Below are 24963 nucleotides of genomic sequence, written 5' to 3'. Positions count from 1 at the left end.
ATTCCTCCTTGAAGGAACTTTCATTTTCAGCATCAATACCTTACCTGGCCAACACACCAGCATGGCGGCTCTTTTTCTTTGCAGATGACCGTCACCGTCGGTATCCCAAAGCTCATCCTATGCCAGGACTCAGACCGTCCCGTCCCTGAGACCGACGCGACCCATCCTGCTGCTGGGCCGCAACGGAAACCACCCGCGGCCGTTACACAGGGCTTGCTGAGGCCAATTCTGGGGACCTGGAGAATCCATCCACAGGACGCGAGCTCGTTTCGATGAGCGCGCGCGTTTAACGCATAATGCAGTGCGAATCTTGTCATGCGTCGGATAAACAGCCTGCCATCGCACACCTCCAACAGTTCGGACCTTTCAGGGTACCATCAACTCGGTCGAGGATCTATGCTTTCCCCATTGGGTCTCTGGCGCCGCACCCTGAGGATGGATGTGGCGGTGACAGCTGGGGGAGATGTAACAAGATCAAAGGCTTCACGATGAATTACAAGCATACGGTCCCCTTAAGCTCACATTTTTCAAACTCCCTATTGATATTCCAGGTGAGTGGGTTCAGGCCCGGCATTTCGCCGTCCACTTCGGAGCCGGTCCCGGTGTTTACTCCACCAACTCCGACAAACTTTCCAGATCAGGCAAGTGGCGACCCACTCTTTCCGACGACATCCAAATAATTTTCCCGCCGTGCGCCTGGATTAGTAGAACCAAAATTGGTGGTTACTGATCAGATTGCATCTTACGCTGAGAGAGTGAGACACTGCTGTGACCGTTGCGTACACGTGGCAACGGCATATGGCTGATCATGGAGATCGACCCCACAGGTATGAGGTTGTACATGCCGCAAGGCGAGCATACATCAAACTTGGTAATGCCGAGAGGTGTCTTTGGCTATGACATGGATGATAGGGGGGCTTAGCAGAGGAGAAGGTTTACAGCACCGGACGCGCTGGAAGAAATGCTGGTCTACAAGTAATGTACGTAGAAACAGGGCTCGGTATCAACACAGACAATACCCAAATGTACACACCAATCCATTCATGTCTAGCCGCTCTGCTCCACCAACGCTCCTGATTCAGCCAACAACAAAAAGATGCAAAACCACAATGTGCTCCCCAAACTCCCAAGCATCTATAGCCTCCCAACAATATACATTGCACCATGGACCCACCCTCTCAACGCCAACTGCTCTCATTCCTCAATTTCCTCCATCGCGACATCTCTCTCTTCGCCCCAGGACTGTCCCCTCTACTCCTTCCCGCGGCTGTCTCACCGGCCCCGCGCGAGTCCCTCCCCCCGTCGGCCCCGCGCCTGCCCTCACCGCTGCCACCACGGACATCTCCCGCCTTCCCGCTCCCTCTCCTGGCTTGTCCGCCCTGTCGTCCGCGCCTGCCAGCGCCCGGGTTCTCTTGTCGTTGGCCCGCGCGCGCCGTGGCTGGGCTTGGAGCCGGAGCCCGGGGGTTGACAGGCGCGCGCGGGACCGGGTTTGGCTGTAGCTGCGTCCAGCTCATGTCGGTGTTAAGAGTTTCGATGAGGGTGCGTCCACCCTGTCCCCTCGGCGGTGGTGGCAAGAGAGATTGGCGCGCGTGAGGGCGCACCGGACCCGGGGTTGCTTGGACGGGACTGGCCGCCGGTTCTTGGACCTCTTCAGCCCAGACCACAGTTGGGGTTTTGGCTGCTGGGACTGCGCTGGCTGGGGATTCTTCAATCTTCTCAGCCAAGTCTACAATCTGCTTCTTTGGTGCTGGGACGGGACTGCTCATCTCTTCGGTCCGGCTGCTGGTTGGAAAGCCGGGGGATGTGGGCGGCTTGCGGAATGTCCGCCACCCTCTTGGAGATGCGTCGGAGCTGCGTGAACTAGCCTGTGAACTCTCTGGAGAGGCGGCTACCAACTTGGACCACACAGCCTTGGTTTTGTCAGAACCTTTGGTGCTGTCTGCTGGGGCATTGAGTTTGGCCACCAGGGGCTGTTCTGTCTTGTCACAAACTGTGGCTGTATTCTCTGGCACCTTCTCACTCTTTTGAGTTGCGGTGCTGCTAGTTGGAGAGTATGGCCCTTTCTCAAATGGTGTTACTTGGTTCTCTGTTCGACCGTTGGGCGTGTCGATGACTCTCTGGTCACTCTTTGTAAACGTAAAATTGCTCGTCTTCTGACTCATGGTTCTGACACCTTTGGCACCACCGAATCTCTGGGCAACTTCGTGGCCACCCATGAGGGATGCTGAGCCGTCTGTTCGCTGCTCCTTCACTGACCCCTGATTCTGTGCCTTGTCTCTGGGAGTTTTTGTTTCTTGATGGCAGGAACGGTGAACTACTGCGGGTGACATGAGACCAGTCCTTGGAGGCTCCACACGATCCGAGTCTTCAACAGACTCTTCGCAGTCAACTCGACCCGGTTCGCTCTCTACAAGCTTCTCTTTGGTGTATTTAGCCTGTTCATCCTTGAGACTGCCACAATTGTCGCGGTTTACAAGGCCTAGAAGAAGGACTTCATCCGAAAACCGCACCGACTTGGCGCTCCCAGTGCGAGACGAGTCACTCTCGGACCTCTTTTTGAGACAGCTTCCGGGGGGTGAAGGTGTCTCGAGCATCTGCTGAGCACGTTGGGGCGCCTCGGTTTGGGCGATATCGATTGTCGCGTTGGCCCTCTGTTGCTTATGCTTCGAGGGGGACGACGCTGGGGTCCCGTGAAGAATGGCCAGCATGTCTTGAGTTCCAGCTTCAAGGCCCACAGCATTCTCGTATTGGGTTTCAGCTTGAGAGTGATCGTAGGTGGTCTGCTCGTCATGGCCCTCGTGGTAGCGCAGAGGAGTGAAGGAGCAGTTCAAAAATTCAGGCCCCCAAACCATGCTGGCTTCATGACGAGCCAGCTCCCTGGCCTGCTGGCGCATATCGTCATTCGTTGCCATGGCGTAAAAATATCTCGTCCATTCCGCCCACACAATCATACTCTTTTCCGCATTCCATTCCCGATTGTCCAGAAAGAGAGGCATGAGGTAATCTCCGCCCAGGCACGCGTTGTCGCCGTACATTTGTGCCAGATAGTAGTTGTTGTGATACGGAAAGTACTCGGCTGGGTACACGGCCTCGAAATCGACGAACTCCCGCACTGTGAGAGGAACATACGCTGGTTCATCCGTGTAGTACCAGAAAACCTTTCCGTTACGGCGAATACCGTACATGACGTCGTCGACAACCCTGCCAAACTTGCGAAGCATGTGCTCAATGGGTACCTCTCGGCCTATCAACAACTCCTAGGTGTTGGAAAGCTGGGCATCATACGGGAGCTTGTCGCGTACTTGGTTGGTCTGAGAAGGGGGCTGCCAGTGACTCTGGGTCATGGCGCTCTGTTCCTCGGTCGCAATGGTGTTGCTGGGAGTCTCGACATCAATTGGCTGTGGCTCAACAGTCTCCGCAGGCAGAATGGTATCATTACAGGCGTTGCCAGGGTTTGAGATGGGCACCTGTGACTTGCACCTGGTCTCATTGACCTGGCGTGTGACGTTGTCTTGTTTGAACCCCGGCACCATGGTGTCAACGATGGCCTCGCCGGTAGCGGTCGAAATTGCGCTAGTCAGAGTGGTATCGACTACTGTGGGAACGGAGTCATTGGTAACTTTGAAGCTTAATGTCCGAGTCGCGGTGACAGGTCCAATGGTGGAGAAGGGGTTATTGACAGCCATTCTCTTCTTGACAACTGCCTCTCTCCTTTGACGCTTGTACTCACCATCAAATCTGGGCGGAGATAGCTGGTGTGCTGCTTCTTCAAGCGTTTTGTCTGTTGACAGGTCGTGGGTGTTTTCCGAGTGCTGAATGTGCCGGGCTAAACTGTCAGAGGTTCCTCGAACTCGGCTTCGGACCCATCTCGGCATAAGTGTGATGGTCCAGTCACTCTCGCCCTCGAGCTCACGCGACAGCTCGGTGCAGGAGAAGAGAGACGAGGCGGCGGGCTCGCAGTCCACCATGGAAAAGATCATCATCTTGAATTGACTTGTTACTGATCTGTGTTAGTCAGAGACGTTTACAGTTTGTAGGCGTGAAGCTAATGAATCGAGATACACCTACAGATAGTCACTTTTGCGATAACTGGTACTAATGGTAGTAAATACCGAGCTGAGAGCTGAGAGAAGATGACGACGCGCGTATGGGAGGTCACGAGTTCAAATTGACGAGAAAACCAGGGAAATTTCTTTGGTGGCTGCAACCTCCAGAAAGGTAATGTTTAGAAGGTGATGTCAGCGGAAGGGCGGGCTCCCCAGCGTGTTCTTGCAAGCGACAGTCCTTCGCTGTCTCTCTTTTGCGAGGAAAGTCGAAGTATACTATCAGTCAGAATCAATCAGGTAGGCTTGGCCAACAAGAGGCAGCTGCTTCACGCGATCTTGAATGCGACCGGCTTCACCTGTATCGGTTGTTCGGAGAGCTGGTTGATCGATGAATGCGACTCCCAACAGTCGGTAACCAAGGAAATGAAGACAGGATAACTTGAAGGGGGTGATGGTATCGCTTCTGGTAGAGAATGTGAGAGGTAAAAATCGGTCGAAGGATTGCTGGGTCAGGCATCCTTGGACGACTGAGGTCGCTGGAGGAAAAAAAGGAAGCGGGAGAGAAGAAAGACGAGATCCGTGAATCATGGAAGAGGAAGAGCATCGAGTGGCAGCCCCAGCTCTTATTCACTGCATAATTATGGGGAGGAATGTCAACACAGCGTGCACTGGCCACCTCGGCAGGTTCGCGAAGACATTGCACTGTGGTGACGCGTTGGGAAGGAGCGACCGCGCTATTGCCAGCAGCATGCCTTTTTATTAATGATTTGTTCTGTTTCTCAGGTTGTGGGAGTGCCTGTCGACATGTATCTGTCCCCAAGCTTCGACTATCTGTCTTGAATGTCAAATTGTCATTATCTCGAGATCTTCGGAAAGGTAACCCAAGGCATAATGGGGATTGGTTGAGCAGCCCTAGAGCACCTGAACCAGTGTTTACTTCTGCAGCTTTTCCATCGCCACCAAGGGAACATTGGTTGACTGAAATACCAGAAACCAGGAGAGATTGGGTGGGAGGCCAGTAAAAATATCGATGAGGGAACATGGTACACCCAGATCAACGACCAAAGAAAAGCCATCCGTCCTCCGGAGCTAACTCGAGGGTACCTAGCGATCATGTCCGTGCCTGGATAATGCGTGAGAAGTATACCGTCTCAGTACCTATGCACATTATCACCATGAGATGGCCGTATCACTTCCAGCCACATCAGACGACAGATAGCTTTGATTGTGCCAAGATTCTATATATAACCACAAAACTACACAAGCCAACCCATACCGAGGTACCAAACGCCGAAACCGCTGAAAACTAAACGAGTTAAAACAGTATTGCATACTCATGCGTATACTGTTTTTCTTGTTTCGCCAAGGTCATATGCCCATTTCTTTGCTCATTGCCAAGTATATCATCATCACTCATATCTTGCCATCGCTGTCTCTATTTTAACCTTTGGCAGTCCAGAGTCAACTGTTTCGCTGCACGAACCAATCTTCTTGTTTCCCAGAACCATTTTCTACACTCCTTGGCCTCCTACCGTTCCCAGTTCATGTCCCTGGGCACGAAGAGCACGACGTCACACAACAGTTTGTTGTATGTCGGATCACAAGGGGTGCTGCAGGCAGCACTGCCATCTTCCCATTCATCGTCCACAGCATTGTCCACTTCCAGATTGAGTGAATCAGCGAGAGGGTTGGACGTGGAAACAGGGCTGGATGTCAAGACCTTGCGCTGCCCGCGTCCAGCTTGCCTCCTTGGACGTGGACGAGGTCCGGAGCTTCTCTCAGGGCCTGTTTGTGTCGCCTGGGTTGACGTGGACAAGGTCGGGAGTTTCTCTATGTGCACAATGGTAATTAGCGGCGTGTACAGACACAAGAGACTAGGGGAGAGTACAATTCTTCTCAGGCAACGCCAGCAGCGCAAGAGGGGTAACCGGGGCATTGAAGGCCTTCAAAAAAGGGACGGCGATCTGGACCTCTTCCACAGGCAGAGTTGGCGGTGGAGCTGAGGAGTCGGCGGCAGACACGTTCTTCTCGGGCAGAGCGAGTAGAGCGCAAGGTGTAACGGGCGAATTGAAGGCTTCGTCCATCCAAGTCTTGTCGGCGATCAGGACGACCGGGGCCAGGGTGGATTCGGCTGCGAGTTGATCAAGAACGACTGTGGGCTGTTCGGGAACCGGAGTGGGAATAGCAACAGGAGCGTTAGACTCGGCATCCTTTTCCTCGGTAGCGGCAGCGTCTTCTTGGTTCTCGACAGGAGCAACGGGGCCGACGGGACCGAAGGAGGACTCTTCGGAGGCATCGACCTGCAAGATCAGAGTCCTTTGGGGAAGCGCAAGAAGAGCGGCAGGTGTTACAGGTGCTGCAAGAGCATCATCCATCCATGTCGGGTCGACAGAAAGCAGTTTCATAGTAGGCGAAGCAGGTGCAGCGGCAGCGACGGCAGCCACGGTAGCAGTGGGGAAACCGTCACAGGGCTCGACAGGAGCGGGCAATTCCACCACTGCCGCGCCAACACCAGTCAAAGTATTCGGCAAAGCAAGAATCGAGTCGGGAGAAACGGGGGCATTCAGGCTCTCGTCGAGCCAAGCGTTGTCGGGAACCAAGGCGGAGAGCGGAGTGAACACGGCGACTGTCGGAGACGGTTGTTTGTCGGCGGCGCCAGTGTCGCTCGGGACAGAGGAAGCAGGAGTTTCGGGAGAGGTCTCGACAGGGGAAGTAGGATCGGTCTTGTCGTCGCCATCAAGAACCAGGCCAGCTGTTTGGGGCGAAGGCGAGACGACGGTGGGAATGGTGAACAAGGTCTGGAGGAAAGGCGTGATGGCGATGTTGTTCAGCGGTGGCCGGCCGCCAGACAGGGACCCGAACGGGGTGTGTTTTCGAAAAAAAGACATATTGGAATCGGCGACTCCCACGACGGGGTCGGCTGCATTGGTACTCATGTTGACGTCGGCCCGGTGGTCATGATCCGGACTCGGCGGCGGCGGGCTGTGGTGATGGTGACAGCAACAGGTGGTTTTTAGGGACCGCGGGCGGTGCGATAAGAAAAATTTGATTGCCAGCCGCGGCTCGCCGGCACATGCCGCCAGCCGAAACAGGGGTCTGTTTCAGCCTTACCCCGGGCCCACTGGACCGCCGGAATAGGAAAGAGATGCACATGTGTAGATAGCCTCGTTCCCAACAGTCCAGATTCACAGCCCGCACAACATGGGCGCTTCAACCTTCTTCCGCCCATTCAAGAGGAGTCTTGATACACCATCAAAGCAAGCGCATTCTGTCTCCTACAATCAACATGACGTTCCAGCACCTGGCCGAAACATCAACACCACCTGTCTCGAACATCCATCATCTGATCAGAGCAGCGCCACGAGCCTTGTCCAGAAAATGCCGTCGATCGCGAAGATGCCCCAGCTTGGAATAACGGTAGCCCTGTCATATTCCTACCCGTATCCACCACATTACACACACCCATCAGTAGCTATTCGAGTCGATACCACACAGCAGCACCAGGGTAAACCTCACAGCTCTCCAACGAGAAGGGCATCGTACAAGCTAGGTACGCACCATCCTACATTAACCGAGGCTGCCACGTTCTAACTAGAGCCAACCGCATCGCAAGCGCTGCATTTTATCAACAAGCTGCCAAAGAGCTCATTTACCATCCCGCAACAATATGAGTGTCCTTGTGTCTGATTCCGCAGAGACTTTCGAGGTCGGCTCTTTAGATCCAGCCTCCACAGACTTTCGCCAAACTATTTCTCAGGACGTTGCCGTTATGTCTGTTCTCTGAGCCCATAGAAGCGAACGAGCCAGAGACAGAGACAGTCCCAGACTGCGATACCAACTTGAGGAAGACGACTACCCCCGTACGTCACGGCGTCCAGAACATCTATATCGACGATGAAGGACTTCTCAATCTCTGGAACCTTACAAATCTGCAAGGAAGCTACCTTGTTGTAACTGTGGTTGGCACCCAAACTACCACTATGCGCCTCCCTCGGCGGCGAAACGGAACCAACGCACTCCTCCTGGTCTGGACAGATGTGGAAGAGGACCGTTATTATCTACCCGATCCTTTCGAGAAGGATGGAACATACGAGAGAAGCGATGTGGTTTTTCTTGGGAAAGTCTTTCCCCCACTTCATGCAAGCTTTAATACTGAGAGCTTTTGCATGAGCTGGCAAAATCAAGCTTTGCCCCGTCGGGGTCCGCGCAGGAGCCCGCAAAATCCCGGTCCAGGAACAAAACCGCCGTCCTTCTTGAACCCCTTCCACCCGTCGTTCACACATTCCCTCCCAAAGTTGGGACATCATCTCGCGCTGGATTCACCCATCTCTTCACAATTCGCCTGGCTCCAGTTGACACCCAATGTAAACTACAACCCCAGTATCCAGGCCGGGAACGGACCACCCAGCCATGATTCAGACTCCGACTACGACGGCCAAAGCGACACGGATGACTACAGCGTGCACTACACCACCTGGACCGGCCTGGAGTTCACCTCCTGGGCCGCACACAGCTACATTGATTCAGACGGACGCATGGATCTCTACAGCCTTCGTCAGCTCCGCGAAGCAGACTTGTATACCCATGGCGCCCTGCCCCGGTGTGACTGGTGGCGCTGGGAGGATCCGGACCAGCACCCTGGATCTGAGGGCCCTGATTTGGTGTTGATCACGCCAGAAGGAGATGAGTTTGAGCTGGATGACCCAAAGGAGTACGATGGATCGTATGCCGAAGAGACAAACCAAGCTAGTGAAAGTTGCGATGAGACGGATGATGACGCCGACGGGGGGAGCGAGACGGGGTATGCATTTGACGCTGCAAAGGGCATAATGTGGGCGGATGACGAGGCGGAGGATGACTATTGGGAACGGGTAGAAGGCCAAGGAGAGGAGTGGTGACATTTTTTTGATTGCGTGGGGGGCTGTGGGAGAGTTTGTGGAGTTTGGGCAGGGCAACGGAGGTGCCTCTTTCTAGACTACATGTATCGCTACCCAACCACTGGTTGGAAATGGACTGGAATTTCCTGGCGTGTAATGACGGCGATTCTACGGTTTCCACCCTACACGAAATTTCCGACCGTTGCGTATGTCCTGGCCAAGCCTCAAAAGGACCACTTGGAGCCACGAAAAAAGTTCCTTGCCTTTAACGTCACAATCAACCCCTCCTTTGCTGCTAAAGATCCATTCCCAAGCCGGCAATGCGCCTCTGTCTGTATGAACTCCCGGATCCGAGAAGCCGACTTCTCTAGTGCGCCGCGTGTAGTGCGATGTGGCCAATGGGCACGCCAAGGCGTATGGCGACGTTACACAGACGAGCTCTTTTCGTTCCCGCCCTGTTCCCAATATAATGCAGGTGAGATATGAGGTTGTGCTTGGGTTCCATTATGTGAAGCTGGAATCGGAGCAGAACTCCGTGAGTGCGGCTTAAGAAGAGACCAGGTCCCCAGTACATACGTTGTCTCGAGCTCCTGTGGACACAGCAAATGAGATACTCTGTGAAGCCATCATGAGACTTTGCGGCATCATACAGGTATCCTGCTTTGCAGGGTTGTTTCCAGCAAGCATCCAAGCCATCAAGGAGACATACGACTATGTCATCGTTGGGGGCGGAACCGCTGGCCTGACGGTTGGAGATCGTCTCAGCGAGAGTGGAAAACGTAAGGGAGTTATCTCATATCTCCTGCCTTTTGAGAAATCATCAACACTGACTCATGCAAAAGACAGCGTCTTGGTCATAGAGTATGGTTACCTGGGTGAGTGCAGGGACTTATGTTGGGCTCTATCCGTCTTGTGTTCTGACATTGATGACAGAACCGGATGGTCAGAGGCCTGGAACGCTCTACAACATAACTTCGGCGCCAGTTGCTGGTCTCAACAACAGGACGTTCCCTGTGTCTATTGGATGTGTCGTTGGCGGGAGCTCGGCCGTCAACGGCATGGTTTTCCAGCGAGGAAACGCAAAAGACTACGATGTTTGGGGAGAGCTTGGCGGTGGCAATCCAAGAAGAGTCCGCTGGAATTGGGTTGACATGCTCAAGTACTTCAAAAAGAGCATCCAGATGACAGCTCCGAAGCCAGAGACAGCTGCGTTTGACCTCAGATACGACACCAAATACTGGGGCCGCAACCTTACGACCAACCATACCATTTTCGCCACCTTTGGCAATGTGATTAGCCCCAAGACTCGTGAGTGTCTTTTCATAAGCCTGTCTCAATATCCGTTCTAGCAACTCAACTCGTCTCTCTTATCAGATGCCTTCTATGAAGCGGCCAAAAGACTATCGGGGATGAAGGTCTCACCAGACGCTGGCAGTGGGCAGCTTGGCCTACAGTACTACCAAACTTCAACAAATCCATACACGGGAGAGAGGTCCTACTCCCGAACGGGCCATTGGGATGGTCTCAACCGCGCCAACTACGATCTTCTCACGGCAACTCGTGTGAACAAGATTGTTTTTGATCACCACAGAGCCGCAGGTGTTCAAATCTACCCCCGAGGTGAAAGCTCGAAAAAGACTACCATTCGTGTCAGAAAGGAAGTCATCCTAGCTGCCGGCGCCATTCATACGCCTCAGATCCTGCAGCTGAGCGGCATCGGACCTGCTGACCTTTTGAAACGTGCCGGGATACCGGTCGAAGTTGACCTCCCTGGTGTCGGGTACAATTTTCAGGATCATACCTTCATACCTGCAGTATCTTTCAGTTGTATGTATATCCAGGGCCTCTGAGGATGGACGGAACCAGCTAACAACTTACACTCTTCAGGGTTAACGTCACCACCAATCCCAGAGCACTTGAATATCACCGTGGTTGATGATGGGCTGGGAAGAACCTCGCTAGGATTATCTGTCGAGCTGCCAGTTGTTTCCCCAGGCTCCTTCAAGCGGATCGCATCCAAGTACGAGTCTCAGGATCCGGCTACATATCTACCCAAAGGTACCGACAGAACCATCATCAGAGGCTATCGTAAGCAGCAACAGATCTACGCTCGCGAGATGCGAGCCAAAGACTTCTCTTTTCTCCGCGCAACCTTTTCGGGTGATCCGTCTTTTGTCCCCATTATCATCCACCCCGTCAGCCGCGGCACCGTGTTGATCGACCCGGCCGCAGGCAGCGACATTGAAGTCGAGCCGATCGTGAACTACAGGGCCGCCTCGAACCCGATAGATGTCGATGTGGCGGTTGAGGAGATCAAGTTTTTGCGGAGGTTCATGACCACGGGGGAGTTGTCTAGGTACAATGCCACCGAGGTCGTGCCAGGGCCTGGGTATGAGTCGGACGAAGCGCTTGGGGCATGGGTGAGGGCAAATACCATTCCCAGCGTATACCACCCAGTTGGGACGGCAGCCAAAATGCCGAGGGAGTGGGGGGGAGTGGTAGGGGAGGACTTGATGGTCTATGGAGTGAGGGGCCTGAGCGTGGTGGATGCGTCGATGATGCCGACAATTGTTGCTGGTACCACAAGCATGACGGTATATGCGGTTGCAGAGAAGGTGAGAATCGATCTTGACTTTTTCTTGGTGAATTTACAAGCTGACAAGCGTGAACAGGCGGCTGATTTGATCAAGTTGAGGGCTGGTACAATAGTCTGATCAAAAGGGATTCGTCGAGTGCCTGGATGAGTTAGGCATGGAGTGTTCAATCAGTGTCTGTTCGTCTGGCAGTGGTATCTAGATGGTGGATGAACCTCAGCGGACATGTCTCCTTGCCCCACCAGGCACCTCATGTCGGAAATGGAATGAGAATGCTGGGATATCAGACACAAGTTTATTCACCAGTGTAAACGCCCTACAAAGTCACAAGTAAATTTCACTTCCAAGCTCCCAATTCACCCAACGGAGCAACTCAGGCTCCAGTTCCATGGATTCAGCCTGGCATGTTTAACATCACAGTCCCAGTGAATTGGCCTGAGCATTGCCAAAAGTTCGGATCATGCACTCGGGTACCTCTTCCCTACCCAATCGATGCGATATCTGACATGAGCAACTGGAGTCAGACCCACATCAAGACTTTGAAGAGCGGTTGGGGACGCCGGCTGGACCCAGATACCACTGTAAAGATCTGTCTCTCCTGTTCCCTCCTACACTTCCATTTCCTTTTCGCATCCACACCTGAATTGGGAGACTCAACTCTCAGTACCAATTCTCACATCTAAGTCGCCTCCTTTAGTAAGACACACGACACAATCAACGCGATGAGGAGACTCATCGTTGGCTTGGCGGCACTACTCACCACTGTCACCATCCCGACTGTCTCCGCGGGGAGGTCCAGGGATGGCTGGAAAGATGTAACACACGGCTTCAGCCTTCAGAACTTACCGGCCGAATTCCAGCAAACCCCTCCCCACTCGCCGGATTACACACGGACAACCCTCGGGGTGTTGCGCCCAGCAAAAGCAAGTTGATCCAGGACTCCACCCATATGTCTAGACAGTTGGTTTGGCCAACAGTGATTGACTTGCGGGCAAATATAGCGGTCCGGTCTGATCCGACTCTGGTAGCTTTGAAGGCTACATGAAGAAGTTGGCCGAGAAGAAGGCTACTACCGGCAATACTTTTGGTTACTGCTGACGACAACAATACCTTTTGGCTTTCCACTGTTGGCTCCCATGGAAAGGTATGTCTCTGGCGCTATCCATCCTAATCTGTGAAATGAAATACCAACTTCATTATTCAATAGGCTCCATTGGCGGAGAATAACTATGTCCTTTACAGAAACGTCCTGGACTACGGGCCCGACAACACTGGGACCAATAACACCAAGGAAGCAATCAATGCTGCCATCATGGATGGTAACCGAGGTTGTGAGGACTGCGGAAGCACTACCGTTCGCCCAGCTCTGATTTACTTCCCACCCGGTACCTACAATATCTGCACTCCCATCATCCAACACTACTTCACACAGTTCGTCGGTGATCCCAATAACCGGCCCATCATCAAGGGATGCGAGACCTTTACTGGAACTGCCCTCATGGATGTCAACCCCTATATCACCGGCTCAGGTATCAATTGGTACATTTCCCAAAACCAATTCTTTCGACAGATTCGCAATTTCGTCTTCGACCTCTAGTCGATGCCCGCTGTTACCGACGAGAATGGACAGCCCCTGGCACCAACTGGTATTCACTGGCAGGTTAGTCAGGCCTGTACATTGCAAAACCTTCTTTTCCAGGTGCCGACATCTGACAATCTTGGAAAGCCTCCTACCCATATTGGCATCTTCACCGAGAACGGCTCAGGAGGGTTTGTTTCAGATCTCGTCTCTGAGGGCGGTGCTATCGGGTGGCGAGTGAGTTCTCAGCAGTACACGGCTACATCACTACAGTTCAAGAACTGTAGCACTGCCGTAGACATTGTGTGGGATCGGGGTTTCAACTGGCACAAGATCGAGATTGATGGCGGCAGCGTTGGCTTTAACATCAGCGGAATCGGTGGCCTTAACGACCAGGGTATCGGCTCAGTGTCCATCATTGACTCGGTTGTCAAGAACGTGCCCATCGGAATCCTCGCTGCTCCCCGTGCTGCGGACGTGGTTCTTGACAATACGGTTTTCACCAACGTCTGTATCATTATGGTGCTCAGCGGAACAAAGGATCCCATCATTGAGGGCACCAGCGGTACCAAGGAGCTCACCCTGCGGGAGTATGGAAAGCAATACATTCACAATCAAGGCCGGTCTTCCATGGGCCAATCTATTGACGACCGTCCCCGACCCGCGCCCTTGCGTGATGGCATGGCAAACTGTTTACTCGTCTGAGACCCCAATACGAGAGTCTACCAGTTTCTTCCTTCCCCGTAGTGCCCGTCATCGCCTTGTATCCTCGTTATGCCACCAACCACACTTGCTACCCCTACCACGATCTACATCGACCCGTACACGACCGAGGTCGAGGTTGGACAAATGCAAAACGGAACCTTTAGCGCCACAACTACGACTTTGACAGTCGCTGTGGCCTCTATCGTCACAAGCGTCATTCCAATGGCCAACTACAATTACACGGGTGAAGAGAGTGAAGGTGCTCCGTTGTGGATCATTCCCAGCACTGACATTCCACCAGCTCCCGTGGTCCTCACCAAACCCGATGGCGCGGTGACAACCCGGACTCTCACCCTTCCGCCATGGCCGCAGATTACATTCAGTGGCGAGAAAGCCAACTCTTGCCCCCCGTTCCCTCTGTCCACACCGTCACATTTACCGGTTCTTGGTACTCTTCACGGCCGCCCCAACATATACGATGACTGTCACAGACACACCTGTAGCCTCCAATACTGCGTCGGTATACACGCTCGCTATACCAAATCCATCTGATGCATCGTCGTCCGTCAGCCTCATCACCTTCACCAGTCAACTCAGCTTTCCACTGCCGGTGCCCCCTATCTTCACATCCACTGTTCATACAGTCACCTTCACTGGTTGGTGGGATTTCTCAGTTGGCACGGCTCCTCCAACCTACACGATGACCATCACCGACATCCCTGGTTTGGCCAGCAACTCCTTGGAGTATACGTTTACTCCGCCACAGCCGTCTGATGCAACAACCACCGTCAGCGCCATCACATTCAACACTCAATTCTCGATTCCGATTACCACGCCCCCAGTACCCCCCGAGTTTGCAACCACCACGCTTGTGCTACCGACACCGCAAACCTTTTACCCACCGGTCATTGACCCATGCCCAGTGAATCGAGTATATCTAAAACAGGAAAGTGTCTGGGTTTCTGCTCCCACTGACTGTCCGGCTGGTGCAAAGTCCATAACCATTCCTTGGGACTGTCCACCAACCACAGCCAAGTGGTTGCCCGTCCCCGAAGCAAGCTTCAATTTTGGCTGTACACTACACTGGTGTCGGGACAGGTCTTCCCACTTTCACTGAATTTTCTACAGGAGTATACATTGAGCTACTGGATAAGATGCCTGAAGACGAGAATGAGGACAACACGAGTCATTGTGACGGCTTTAAAATTCTTTTCGTGAGTGCTCATCACTTGAAAGTCACTTACAATCTTACTGACAATTATCCAAGATTTGTATTCCTTTGCCTCACTTCAACGTTTTGACTGTGAGTGGGTGAGACTGCATTTCCCCACGGCCGGCCCTTTTGTAATAATCGGCCCGCCACCGATCCGGTTGCCTCCCATCCCGGGTATTGAAATCCATTTCCCACCGTTACCCGGTCCGTGAACACCAATCACGTAAGTTCTTTGTCCTACCGAAGCCCCAAGAAGAGAGAAATTTATAGGTATTGTGGTTCAGTGAGGTGGGTTCTTGTCACAAGGTGTATAGTATCAACTAGTCAGATGGAGGGGTTGAAGTTGGCTGTGTTTCTCTGCTATGTCTTGCTTCAAAAGTCCCCAATTCAACCACCTAGAAGTGGGCCCATCCTGCCTTCCCACAGTACCAGGTACTAATCAGACGACAACTGAACAGCACTGATCCACATGGTCACCCTGTGGCCCCTGAGGAGGATCCAACGAACTGCGAGTCAAAAGAGGCCGAGATATGCGCCACCTCGACCTTCGTCTCCACAACTGTGATCAGCAGCTCAACAACCACAATCACATCTTCGGCAACCACGGAATGCAACACTATCACGGCCTGCGTGGTCACTGATGTTGATCAGGACACCACAAGCATGAGTGACGAATCTGCTTGTCCTTTAGCAACGCAGCCTGCCGCCGAACTCCTGCGTCGAATCAGCGATAACGCGACTGCTCCACCTGACGGCGAAGATACCCACCAGCTTGACAACCTCCAAGACCGTGACCCACCGGAAGCGGGCTATGATCACTGCATGATTTGGCCAAAACATCCCGGAAACCATGACGAAGTGGCAAGATCACTACCTGGCTCAAAGCCAACGGGGAATATGGGCCGGATCACCTGGCCAAATCGAGCTATGAAAATTACAAGGAAGTCATAGCCAAAGGTTTTGTTGGCGGTGACCGCAGTGATTGAAGCTTCGTCATCTTTGTGGAACGTATGAGAGAGTGCCACATGGAAGTCTTGCGAGCTCAAGTGACGGACGAGATCGTGCAGATCGAGGGCGTGTATGGGAGAGGACGGCAAGCATACAACCAGGGTGAAGATTCCACTACAGACGACGATTACAGCGATGAATCGGACGACTACGACGATTCGGACGGTTCGGACAGCGTTGGAATCTTGGGTGGCGGGGGTAATATTTTCGATAACATGGGCATCGACGTCAACAAAAGCTCTCCCAGTCATAGACGATTGCAACGACGTCGAGTGGGGACATTTGGTGGTACGAGCGTTTGGGAGCTCACAAATGGCAGTAGTCCCCCTGGAGAAGTGCACTGAGACATCGGGGGGGGAGGCGTTTAAAATGGGGAGAGCTTTACTACAGCGCTGATGACTCTTTCGGCAAGGGCCAGGTTGTTATCTCAACACAAGAATATATAACGGACAGTAACGTGGAAATGAAATTGGTAACAGAGAATGGCCCCGACGATAGCTGGGAGCGGCCCGAGATCCCGAAAGCTCGATCCATTCGTCTGGAGCGATGATTCACGATTTAAGACTGTGAAGGCTGAAGAAATCGTCTTCACGGTACGGGAGTGTTAGCCAAGGCGATAGGTTGGAGATTTGGACTGGCGCAACTGGCGCAAGGTTACATTGCTCTAAGTCCCTATGGTGGTCCGAGGGATATGAGGAGGAACATTATTTGGGAAACCTCCGTGGAAAAGCTGGTTCGGGTATATAACCAAGTCAAGAGACTCTATGCAGAGGATCCAAATCTACGAAAATAATCTTGACTGAATCCAATGGCTTCACCACCAAGGAGGCCGGGGTGTTGGTGTAGCGAACATTCCAGCAAAGATGGCCTAAGCTTTTGCACTTTGCATCATATTGTTGCAGCATGCATGACTGACTGGGCTGCTCTCGGGCGGATCGCACCATTTGCACCGTACAGAGAGGATCTAGTGATGGCCCCAGGCCGCGATGTCATGACTACAGGGGAAGAGGACGACGGCGTTTACGTGTCGAGCGGAAACTCGTTCGGTAAGTATCCAACATTGCACGAACAGGCGCAGCAGCTAACATGTTTTCCATAGCGGCGCCAACGATTGCTGGTCTTGTGGCATACTGGCGCGGGCTTCCTGGTATCAAAAACGGCTGGGACGAAGAGCTAAAGAAGCCTGCCAACGTCAAGAAGTGCCTTCTGTATATTCATCGGCCACTCTTTCCTGGGAACCGTGTGGACGGCCTTGACGAATCCAAGCTTGGCGCTAATAAACATGAGCCGAAAGGCCGGGGCCTTAACAACCTATTTGCTGTCCCGTTTATCTGGTCTGGAGAGTATAAGGAAAAGAATTGCCTTACCGATCCAGACATGCACCCGCGCTGTCCAAAGGGAAGTCTCGCAGACCTGGCACCTTTCGGTACTGGATGCGATCAATACACCGCCGGTCCATGCGTAGAGATCGTTCCTGGTGGCCTGCCGACAAATACGCCTGGACCTGGTGCCTTTAGCGACCCCATTACGTTTCAGACGGGCTCAGCAAATGTCACCTGCGCCGCGGAATCTCCAGGATGCGGTTCCCTCTGCACCGGTTTCTATTGCGGCTCGACCGCCACGGCGAACTCATCGACCACCTTGCCACCCGACTGCTATGGTCCCAAGAATCCTTCTCACACCTTCAATACACTCACGGGAGCCACGACAGTCAGAGAGACTCAAGCCACCTCGGTAACCAATACGTCTACTCTCTCGGTGGAGACGATAATTTCCACGATGGTTTCGGAGACTGTTACTGTAGAGGTAACCAGTACGTTTGTCTTTTTCGACCGAGACCCAGCACATATTCATCAGTTGTCATGTTACGCACTATTGCGGCGACGCCAACTGTGTCAAGCCGTCGGGATCACAACGTGTGGCGTGTGTTAACGCCCAGATCAGCATCCCAAGTCATCCCAGAGCCGTAGAGGCTTTTGTCACCATCCTGGAGGACGGAAAGACAGTCTGCGTGTTCAGCATCTTCTGGTTTCCCGACACCGAGGGACAGAACTGCCTGGAAAAGCAGATCAATGCTGGGGGGACTGAGTGCCGCCCCATTGGTCGCATTGCGTCCTGGACCGATGGGCTTTCAGACATGGAGTTTGTGTCGAGCACAGGCGGATCTGAGTACACTTGCCATCTCTTCTTCGCCCAGGTGATGGAGAGAGAGGTCTGAACGGGCTCTATATAATCAAGAAATTGATCCACGTGAAAACTACGTGTCCGGACTTTTGTGCTGTGAGTGCTTGTCCGGTTTCTTCAAACGCAAGTACCTGAGGTTTTGTTTCCCCCCCCCCCCCGAGCCCCTGAATTGAATGCTAATGACGTCACAAAAGTAGAACAGTGGCCCAAGGCTTGCGTCTTCTGCGTCCAGTTGTTCTCTACAAACATAGTACGTTGGTAAGCAGATAGTACTGATGCGGGAGTAATTTACTATTGACTGTTCTAACGAATGGCTGCGTCCTGCCGTCGTCCCAGCAAACTCCTCCCGGTTTCGTCTCGAGCCTAGTTCACGCACTGAGAGTACCACTGGTTGCTAACCTTGCAGGTGCCCTCGGCACAGCGGGTAGGACCAGTGTAGCCCTCTCCACCACATTGTCCCCAAAGAGGAACGGTGCCGCCGCCGTTGCCGGGAGCGGGCGAGGGCGCAGGGGCGGGAGAGCCACCGCCGCCGCCGCCGCCATACTGGCCACCAGTCCAAACGGCGTGCTGCCCGACGCGGGTGTAGGGGTAGGATGGAACGCCATAGATCCAGAAACGGAGGGCCGGGTCGTTGGAGTTGTACAGACCGGGGATTTTGACCAAGGGGCCGGGGCGGCCGTTGCCGTTGCCGCCGACTTCGATTTGGGCGCAAGTGACTGTTTACCGGTGTTAGCACATGGAAGATGGTAGGAGAAAGAAGATAGGGAAGTTGCTTACAATAGAACTCGGTGTCTCCGCTCTGGGCGCCGTGCAGGGCGATGTGCTCAACGCGGACGAGATACTGGCCAGGAGGGGTATCGCGAGGAAGGGTGAAGGTCTGGTCGGGCTGATCCCAGGAGCACCAGTCGGTGTCGGCGAGGTAGCGGCCAGGGGCTCTGCAGATCAGAGTCTCCTGAACCTTGAACCAATCGCCGTCGCCTCTGTACTGGCGCACGTCACCGGGAGCCCGGGACATGTGGATGGTGGTGGGTCCGGGGTGGAGAATCTTGCCGCCGTTCCACAGGCGGAACCCGATGCTGTCGCCTGGGTTGACCTTGTGGACTTTGGTCCTGCCCGCGTTGGCGAAGGAGCCCGAGTTGCAGCGGAAGTCGTCGCTGGGCTGGAGGAACTGCTTGGTGGGCATGATGAAGTTGCTGTTCTCGCGGACGTACTCCCAGTCGTTGGTCACCCTGCCGTTGACGATGAGCTTGCTGTAGCGGTAGTGAGCCTCGACACCCTGTGTGGCCGCAAGGGCCCAGAGGGCAATGACAGCAACGCTGAAATGCATGGTGATGGTTGGAGACGGAGGAAGCGACGATGGGGCTGTTTTCCTGGCTGCCTGGCACGTCCAGGAGGCATCATGATGCGAGGAAGGTTGGCGTCTTATACTTTCTCTTATGTCCAGCACACGTCGTGATACCATGAAATCTAGCCATGCTTCGCTAATCACACCCAGCTCTCATCGTCAGGCTCTCTGCCCTTCATCCTAGGCACTGCCATCTCTCATGGTCTTGGACAAGAGCTTGGATAGGTGCGCATCCCCGGTACGTAATCCACTGTTATTAGCGGTGGCTGTTGATTCCTGGAAGATATCCGTTGTTCCCCGTTGATATTTTCAGGGGCTGCAGCCCAGTTTTCAAAAACTTAAGTCAAAGTTGCCTCCGTGAACCACGAAACTGGAATGTCATCTCCACGCCAAGCCTTCCCCCGATCGGAAGCGAGACACACTGGGCGGAGACGTTGACGAGATGGCTGCCCAACTTGGTACCGACCAAGCCAAGAGCCGAACTGAGACAACGGGGATCGGAACCAGACTCCTCAAACGACCTCCCGGCAGTTGCTGCTGCCTCCGAGACTCTGACGAAGAAGAAGAGAGACCCACATTCCCCGGAAGACACCACCTCTCGCTTGCGTGACTTGCAGCAGGTGATGGGGATGCTCCAAGCCGCCCAACGGATCCCACGGGCCTAACGGCGGTGCCGAATCTTGGCTACGCACAAATACCGGTGATATCAGGGGCCTTGTGATGCGTTTCGGACCGTTAAGAAACAGGTCGAATTGCACCGAGCTTGACGCCGCGACGCGCGCCTATCATGCTCTCATTTCGCAGAACGATAATGTGGTTACGACAGTGTTAACCAGACCCAAGGCCCATTCCACCCAGCTCAGTGTCGTCTTGTCAAGACGGATTGTAAGCTGTAAAGTCGTTAGCTGAAGCATGTGATGTAGGTATTAGTGAGAGGAAGCTGACCTGGAGTAATGGTCTTGTTCTTGGCTTGCCATCGTTAGTCTCCCTCAGGTAGTCATGGCATTCGAGGTTCTCATCCCATCCAAATGGTGCGCAAAATCACCTGCGTCCAACAGAATCGGAAGTCCGCCTGCCAATTCCGCAAAGAAAATAGCAGTATACAATTTCTCCGTCACTTGGCAGACGGATTGCGATGACAAGATCGGGTTGTCAGAGAGAAGGTACCCAGGTTCCGTATCGAGTGATATACCCTCATAGTATGAATGACCTGTTGAAGCTGTGGCAGGGCGCTGAAGGGCTTTGCTATAATGAAACAAGTGAAGGAACTCTCTGAATAAAGTCCAAAGTCGAAAGCCAGAGAGGCATCCCATTCTGTGTCTGTACTAGCTACTTTTTGGAGACCTTTGTTAAAAGGCTTGCCAACTCCTTCTCTTCCTCACTACTCAGACTGTATCCGCAAGCGGAGAAGAACTCCGTTTTGCCATCCTCTGCTGCATGTTTTAAGTCCGATGAGGTGACCTTGGCTCCATGTGCCAACAGCAGGCGCCCAAGCTCGGTCTTGCCAGCTTGCATAGCAACGGCAAAGCAGCTTCGCCCTCCCCATTTCACAACGTTAGGATCGGCACCTGCTTCTAGAAGTAATCGAACCGCACTGCCATCACGGTCCGCTTGCGAAAGTGCCAAGTGAAGAGGCGTTCCTCCATACTGAGCACAAACCTCAAGGTCGGGTTTCTGCGAAAGCAAGTATGGCAAAGCTTGGTGCAAATGCCACCATGGTGTTCGACCTGTCACACCATGAAGCGGCGTATATCCCTGATGATAACGCCACTCAGGCCTGAAATACGGACGTACATGTTCCCTAAACCGCTGGGGATCGTTGATTGACACTTTCACAACCTCGACCAATACACGGAGGACGGCCATATTGGGAAGCGTCCGGTGACAAGCAGCGAGGACCAGCGGGAAAATGGCGCCTTCCTTTTCCTGTCGACTCACAAGAGCTTGCAGACTTTCTAGTGGATTGTCATGCTGCTCCCTTGCTCTCGAGATGCGCTCGAGCAAGGATGCATATCCGTTGTTTACCAGTAGGTGCAAAATTGTTTTCCCCTTGTCGTCGATTGCAACCAATGGGTCATCTGCGCCCTGCTGTGGAACGGTGCAGATGTACTCAACCACCTCGAACTCGCGCGCCAGGAGAAGCTTTTGGACCAGGGCGTGGATGGCTTGAGCGTCTCCCGCTGCCGTGCTCAACAAGTTGCTCGTCTCTCGAAAGACGGAGGCTCCAGATTCCTTCCGCCTCTCGAACCACTTCCGCGCAAACACCAAAGAGACTGACGATTGTGACGATGGCTGCTGATGTTGCAAGAGACACGAAACAGTGTGGTCGAACCCGGCGTCCAGCGCTCGGTGAACAGCTAGATCAAACTGCAGCGGTGGCGTGATTGAGTTCATGTTCCTGCTGGCGCGTGCTGAGAGGTCAAGTCCTGAAGTGACAAGCATGTCCAAAATCTCGTTCAACCTGGTGCCAGACCTGCGGTGTGGGGGTAGCTTGCGGTTTTCTTCTTCAAAGTTGGCGCAGGCCTGCAAAAGTTTGGCGGATTGCCACTTCACCTCGGCGCCAGCCCCCAAAAGAAGCGAAACGGTCTCTGGGCGTCCAGACTGCACACCATAATAAAGAGCATTATGCCCTAGCTCCTTTCCCGTTCGTCGTCCCGTCCATCTACTGCCGATGGTATACGTTTTAGGTTTGCCCTTGGTTTCAAGAAACTCTTTTGGATTCCCATAGTTGCCGGTTGTAGCGGCAGTAAGCAGCATCGCAACAACATTACTTTGGTGTTCTTTGGCGGCTATATGTAAAGGTGTCATCCAGTCATGTGTCCTTACCAAGATCGTCGCTCCCAGGGCCAAAAGTTGCTGGACCAAAAATTCCGACTTGTCGGCCGCCAAGTGGATGGGTCTGACTCCATGGTTGTCCGCAGCATTGACTTGGTGTTTGCAGTGTTTGAGAGATCTGGAGAGTAATTGCTGCTCAAATCCACCCCACGCCCTAAAGTTCAGGTGGTCGTCATCCCACCTTTGACAGACGATATGTAATGGGGTCTGACCGGCCTTGTTGCGCGCATCATTGTCCACCCCATATTCAAGCAATGCCCCGTAAAGATTGTACTGATCTGTGTCGCAACTCGCAAGCTCATGGAGAAGGCTATTGCCCTCATTGTCAGTGACGCTGGGGTCCAGTTGAAGATCTTCGACAAGGTAGGCGAGCGGTTGCCGTTTCGCCATCATGTCAAGTTTGCCGGTTCGGTGGCCCTTGATCGCCTCGTGTAGGACTGTGCGGCCCTTGAAATCCCGCGTCTTCACCATGGCGCCCATCGCTTGAAGCCGATCCAGGGTTTTGGTATCGTATACCTGAGTCACAGCTTGCATGTACAGTGTTTTGCCCTCGTAATCTTGAGTCTCGAGATCGACACCCTTTTCAATCAGAAATCGGATCGCTTCAATGTTCTCGGCCGACACCAGATGGATCAACGATTCTCCAGCGTAATTCTTTTCGAGGACCGGCGCACCGTGAGCAATGAGCCTTTCGAAAATTCTTTTGAGATCTTCATTCCAGTCGGAAAGCTTTCTGGAAATTGTTGCGTTAGACATGAAGAGAATGTGCAGAATTCCATTTCCTTCAGCATCAATTACCGAACAGTCCGGGCCTAGCTCCTCTACAAACCGGACAACATCCCGATATCCAGCTGCATGGTCACAGCTGTATCTTTTCAGATATTCTTTCATGTAAAGATGAAATGGTGTTTGCCCGTCTGATCTTGGCTTGTCAACGCTCAAGCCTTTTCCAACAAGGAATTTGGTAAGCTCCCAGCTGTCCTCCCCGGTTCTGGGTACGTGCAGCAACGTACTTCCATCCGAACTCTCGTGATGGAAATCAGCGCCTGCTTCGATCAGAAGTCGTAGCGCGGTCGGGTGGTTTGCTGCAATGTCGATAGGGGCAAAACCTCTCTTGTTGCGGCGGTGGAGGTCGGCTCCAGCTCCAATGAGCAAGTTAAGGCCCTGCTTGAGCTCCAGTTGAGCTTTAGAATCCAGCTTCTCTGGACGGCGATCTGGCTGCCTGCAGCAGTAGACTTCCAAGGCCGTGACATCAGCATCCCCCCATTGTACCCATTGCGACAGGGGATGTCTTTCTGTATTCGGATTTGTGCCATTGTCCTCAAAGTCACCCCCACATCCAAGGATGTTGACATCTGCTCCAGCGCAAAGCAACATTTGCATGCAGTCCACATCATGAAACCAGCATGCCTTGATGAGCAGCGTATTGCCTCGAATGATTTTGTTGACGTCGATACCAGGATGCTGGAGAAGCCGTTGCACCACACAGACGTTGCCGCGCCTTGTCAATGCCCAGTCAAGGGCCCGCTAGGCATCCTCAGGATCCTTTAGCCATGGTAAACATGCTTCAACAATCTCAAGTTGCCCATTTTCGCAGGCCAATCTCAGCGCCGGGCTACCGGCTCGGCTGCCCTCTTCCCGCATAGGATCCAGGCCCAAATCTAGCAGGACTTTGACCACGGCAACGTGGTTGCGAACAATTGCTTGGCGCAAGACATTGACTTTGCTGCAATTCTTGATTTCAAGGCTGGCACCGGCATCAGCCAGTAATTTGACACAATCCGCGTGTCCATACTTGGCCGCAAAAAACAGCGGGGTTTGCTTTGAGCTGAAGTCAACCTCGTCAATATCCAGCTCTGCGTTAGTGGCGGAGCGCTCAACCAGGGCAGCCAGGTACTGTCTCCATCCATAGCGAGCCGCGACATGAAGGGCGGTGACACCGTGGCCGGTGGTGACCCAATCGCCCATTTCATATGGCCGCCATTCAATGTCGATCCAGGCGCTGAAGGGCGTGGGATTTTCCAAGAGAAACTCGTCTAGGACAGATACCAAAAGCAGGGGCAAGCTGTCATGAGAATGACATGTCTTGGCCACGTGAACCATCCAGTGCCGCGCTGCATAGGCAATGAATGGGAACTGAAGGCGAAGAGGAGCAAACTCTTCACTCGTCACTCTCGTGTCGCACGCTTCCTCTTCCTCTTCGCTATTCTCATCCGCGCACCCGTCCTGGGCTGGGGATCGGATGTTGTGATGGTCTGCCCAGCCTGAATGCAATAGATAGCGGGTACAGATGATGGCCAGTATCTCATGGGAGATTTCTGAAGAGAATTTCGTGTCCAAGGACTGATTGATGACAACGGTATTGTTGAGCAAGATCTTGAGATTGGATCCAAATTCTGACCGCAGATACTCCTTGGCAGATCCCTCGCTCATGTTGTCGGTTTTCGCCTGTAAGAACCGAAGGAGGTCTGCAACTTCTAATACATGAAGCGGGCGCGTCGTATGTCCTAGAGACTCCATAAGAAGTCTTCGATGTCCACTATGATTGATCAAACTGGCTCTGGGGTTGTCGTCTTG

The 24963-nt window shown here is 53.3% G+C and overlaps 8 protein-coding genes across 8 annotated transcripts; 5 read left to right on the top strand and 3 right to left on the bottom strand.

Moving 5' to 3' along the window:
* The first annotated feature begins 22 nt into the window (after positions 1-22).
* On the top strand, positions 23-1655 carry QC763_100445 (uncharacterized protein). The gene is made up of 2 exons (XM_062906591.1): positions 23-645; positions 828-1655. Exons 1-2 carry the CDS (start codon positions 297-299, stop codon positions 920-922), a joined length of 444 nt encoding a protein of 147 aa, XP_062769453.1. The 5' UTR covers positions 23-296; the 3' UTR covers positions 923-1655.
* On the bottom strand, positions 1179-3983 carry QC763_100450 (uncharacterized protein; the record flags this gene model as incomplete). Its single annotated transcript, XM_062906592.1, has 2 exons — positions 1179-3236; positions 3303-3983. 2 exons carry the CDS (start codon positions 3981-3983, stop codon positions 1179-1181), a joined length of 2739 nt encoding a protein of 912 aa, XP_062769452.1.
* A 1937-nt stretch (positions 3984-5920) lies between these two features.
* Positions 5921-6982, bottom strand: QC763_0000680 (uncharacterized protein; the record flags this gene model as incomplete). The annotated part of the gene is made up of 1 exon (XM_062905033.1): positions 5921-6982. The coding sequence occupies one exon, from the start codon at positions 6980-6982 to the stop codon at positions 5921-5923; it is 1062 nt and encodes a 353-aa protein (XP_062769451.1).
* A 2569-nt stretch (positions 6983-9551) lies between these two features.
* On the top strand, positions 9552-11878 carry QC763_100470 (uncharacterized protein; the record flags this gene model as incomplete). Its single annotated transcript, XM_062906593.1, has 6 exons — positions 9552-9702; positions 9766-9798; positions 9857-10231; positions 10298-10750; positions 10811-11538; positions 11596-11878. The coding sequence occupies 6 exons, from the start codon at positions 9552-9554 to the stop codon at positions 11635-11637; spliced, it is 1782 nt and encodes a 593-aa protein (XP_062769450.1). The 3' UTR covers positions 11638-11878.
* Positions 11879-12653: 775 nt separating this feature from the next.
* On the top strand, positions 12654-13114 carry QC763_0000660 (uncharacterized protein; the record flags this gene model as incomplete). Its single annotated transcript, XM_062905032.1, has 2 exons — positions 12654-12661; positions 12760-13114. 2 exons carry the CDS (start codon positions 12654-12656, stop codon positions 13112-13114), a joined length of 363 nt encoding a protein of 120 aa, XP_062769449.1.
* Positions 13115-13117: 3 nt separating this feature from the next.
* Positions 13118-13801, top strand: QC763_0000650 (uncharacterized protein; the record flags this gene model as incomplete). Its single annotated transcript, XM_062905031.1, has 2 exons — positions 13118-13177; positions 13217-13801. The coding sequence occupies 2 exons, from the start codon at positions 13118-13120 to the stop codon at positions 13799-13801; spliced, it is 645 nt and encodes a 214-aa protein (XP_062769448.1).
* A 3191-nt stretch (positions 13802-16992) lies between these two features.
* QC763_0000640 (uncharacterized protein) lies at positions 16993-18240 on the top strand (the record flags this gene model as incomplete). The annotated part of the gene is made up of 3 exons (XM_062905030.1): positions 16993-17068; positions 17122-17839; positions 17967-18240. The coding sequence occupies 3 exons, from the start codon at positions 16993-16995 to the stop codon at positions 18238-18240; spliced, it is 1068 nt and encodes a 355-aa protein (XP_062769447.1).
* A 194-nt stretch (positions 18241-18434) lies between these two features.
* Positions 18435-19668, bottom strand: QC763_100500 (uncharacterized protein; the record flags this gene model as incomplete). Its single annotated transcript, XM_062906594.1, has 2 exons — positions 18435-18922; positions 18984-19668. 2 exons carry the CDS (start codon positions 19666-19668, stop codon positions 18570-18572), a joined length of 1038 nt encoding a protein of 345 aa, XP_062769446.1. The 3' UTR covers positions 18435-18569.
* Between the last annotated feature and the right edge of the window lie 5295 nt (positions 19669-24963).

The sequence above is a fragment of the Podospora pseudopauciseta genome, chromosome 1, assembly GCF_035222475.1.
Source record: "Podospora pseudopauciseta strain CBS 411.78 chromosome 1, whole genome shotgun sequence".
NCBI lineage: Eukaryota > Fungi > Ascomycota > Sordariomycetes > Sordariales > Podosporaceae > Podospora > Podospora pseudopauciseta.
Note: the sequence above shows the minus strand (reverse complement) of the source record. Positions and strands in the feature narration are given on the sequence as shown.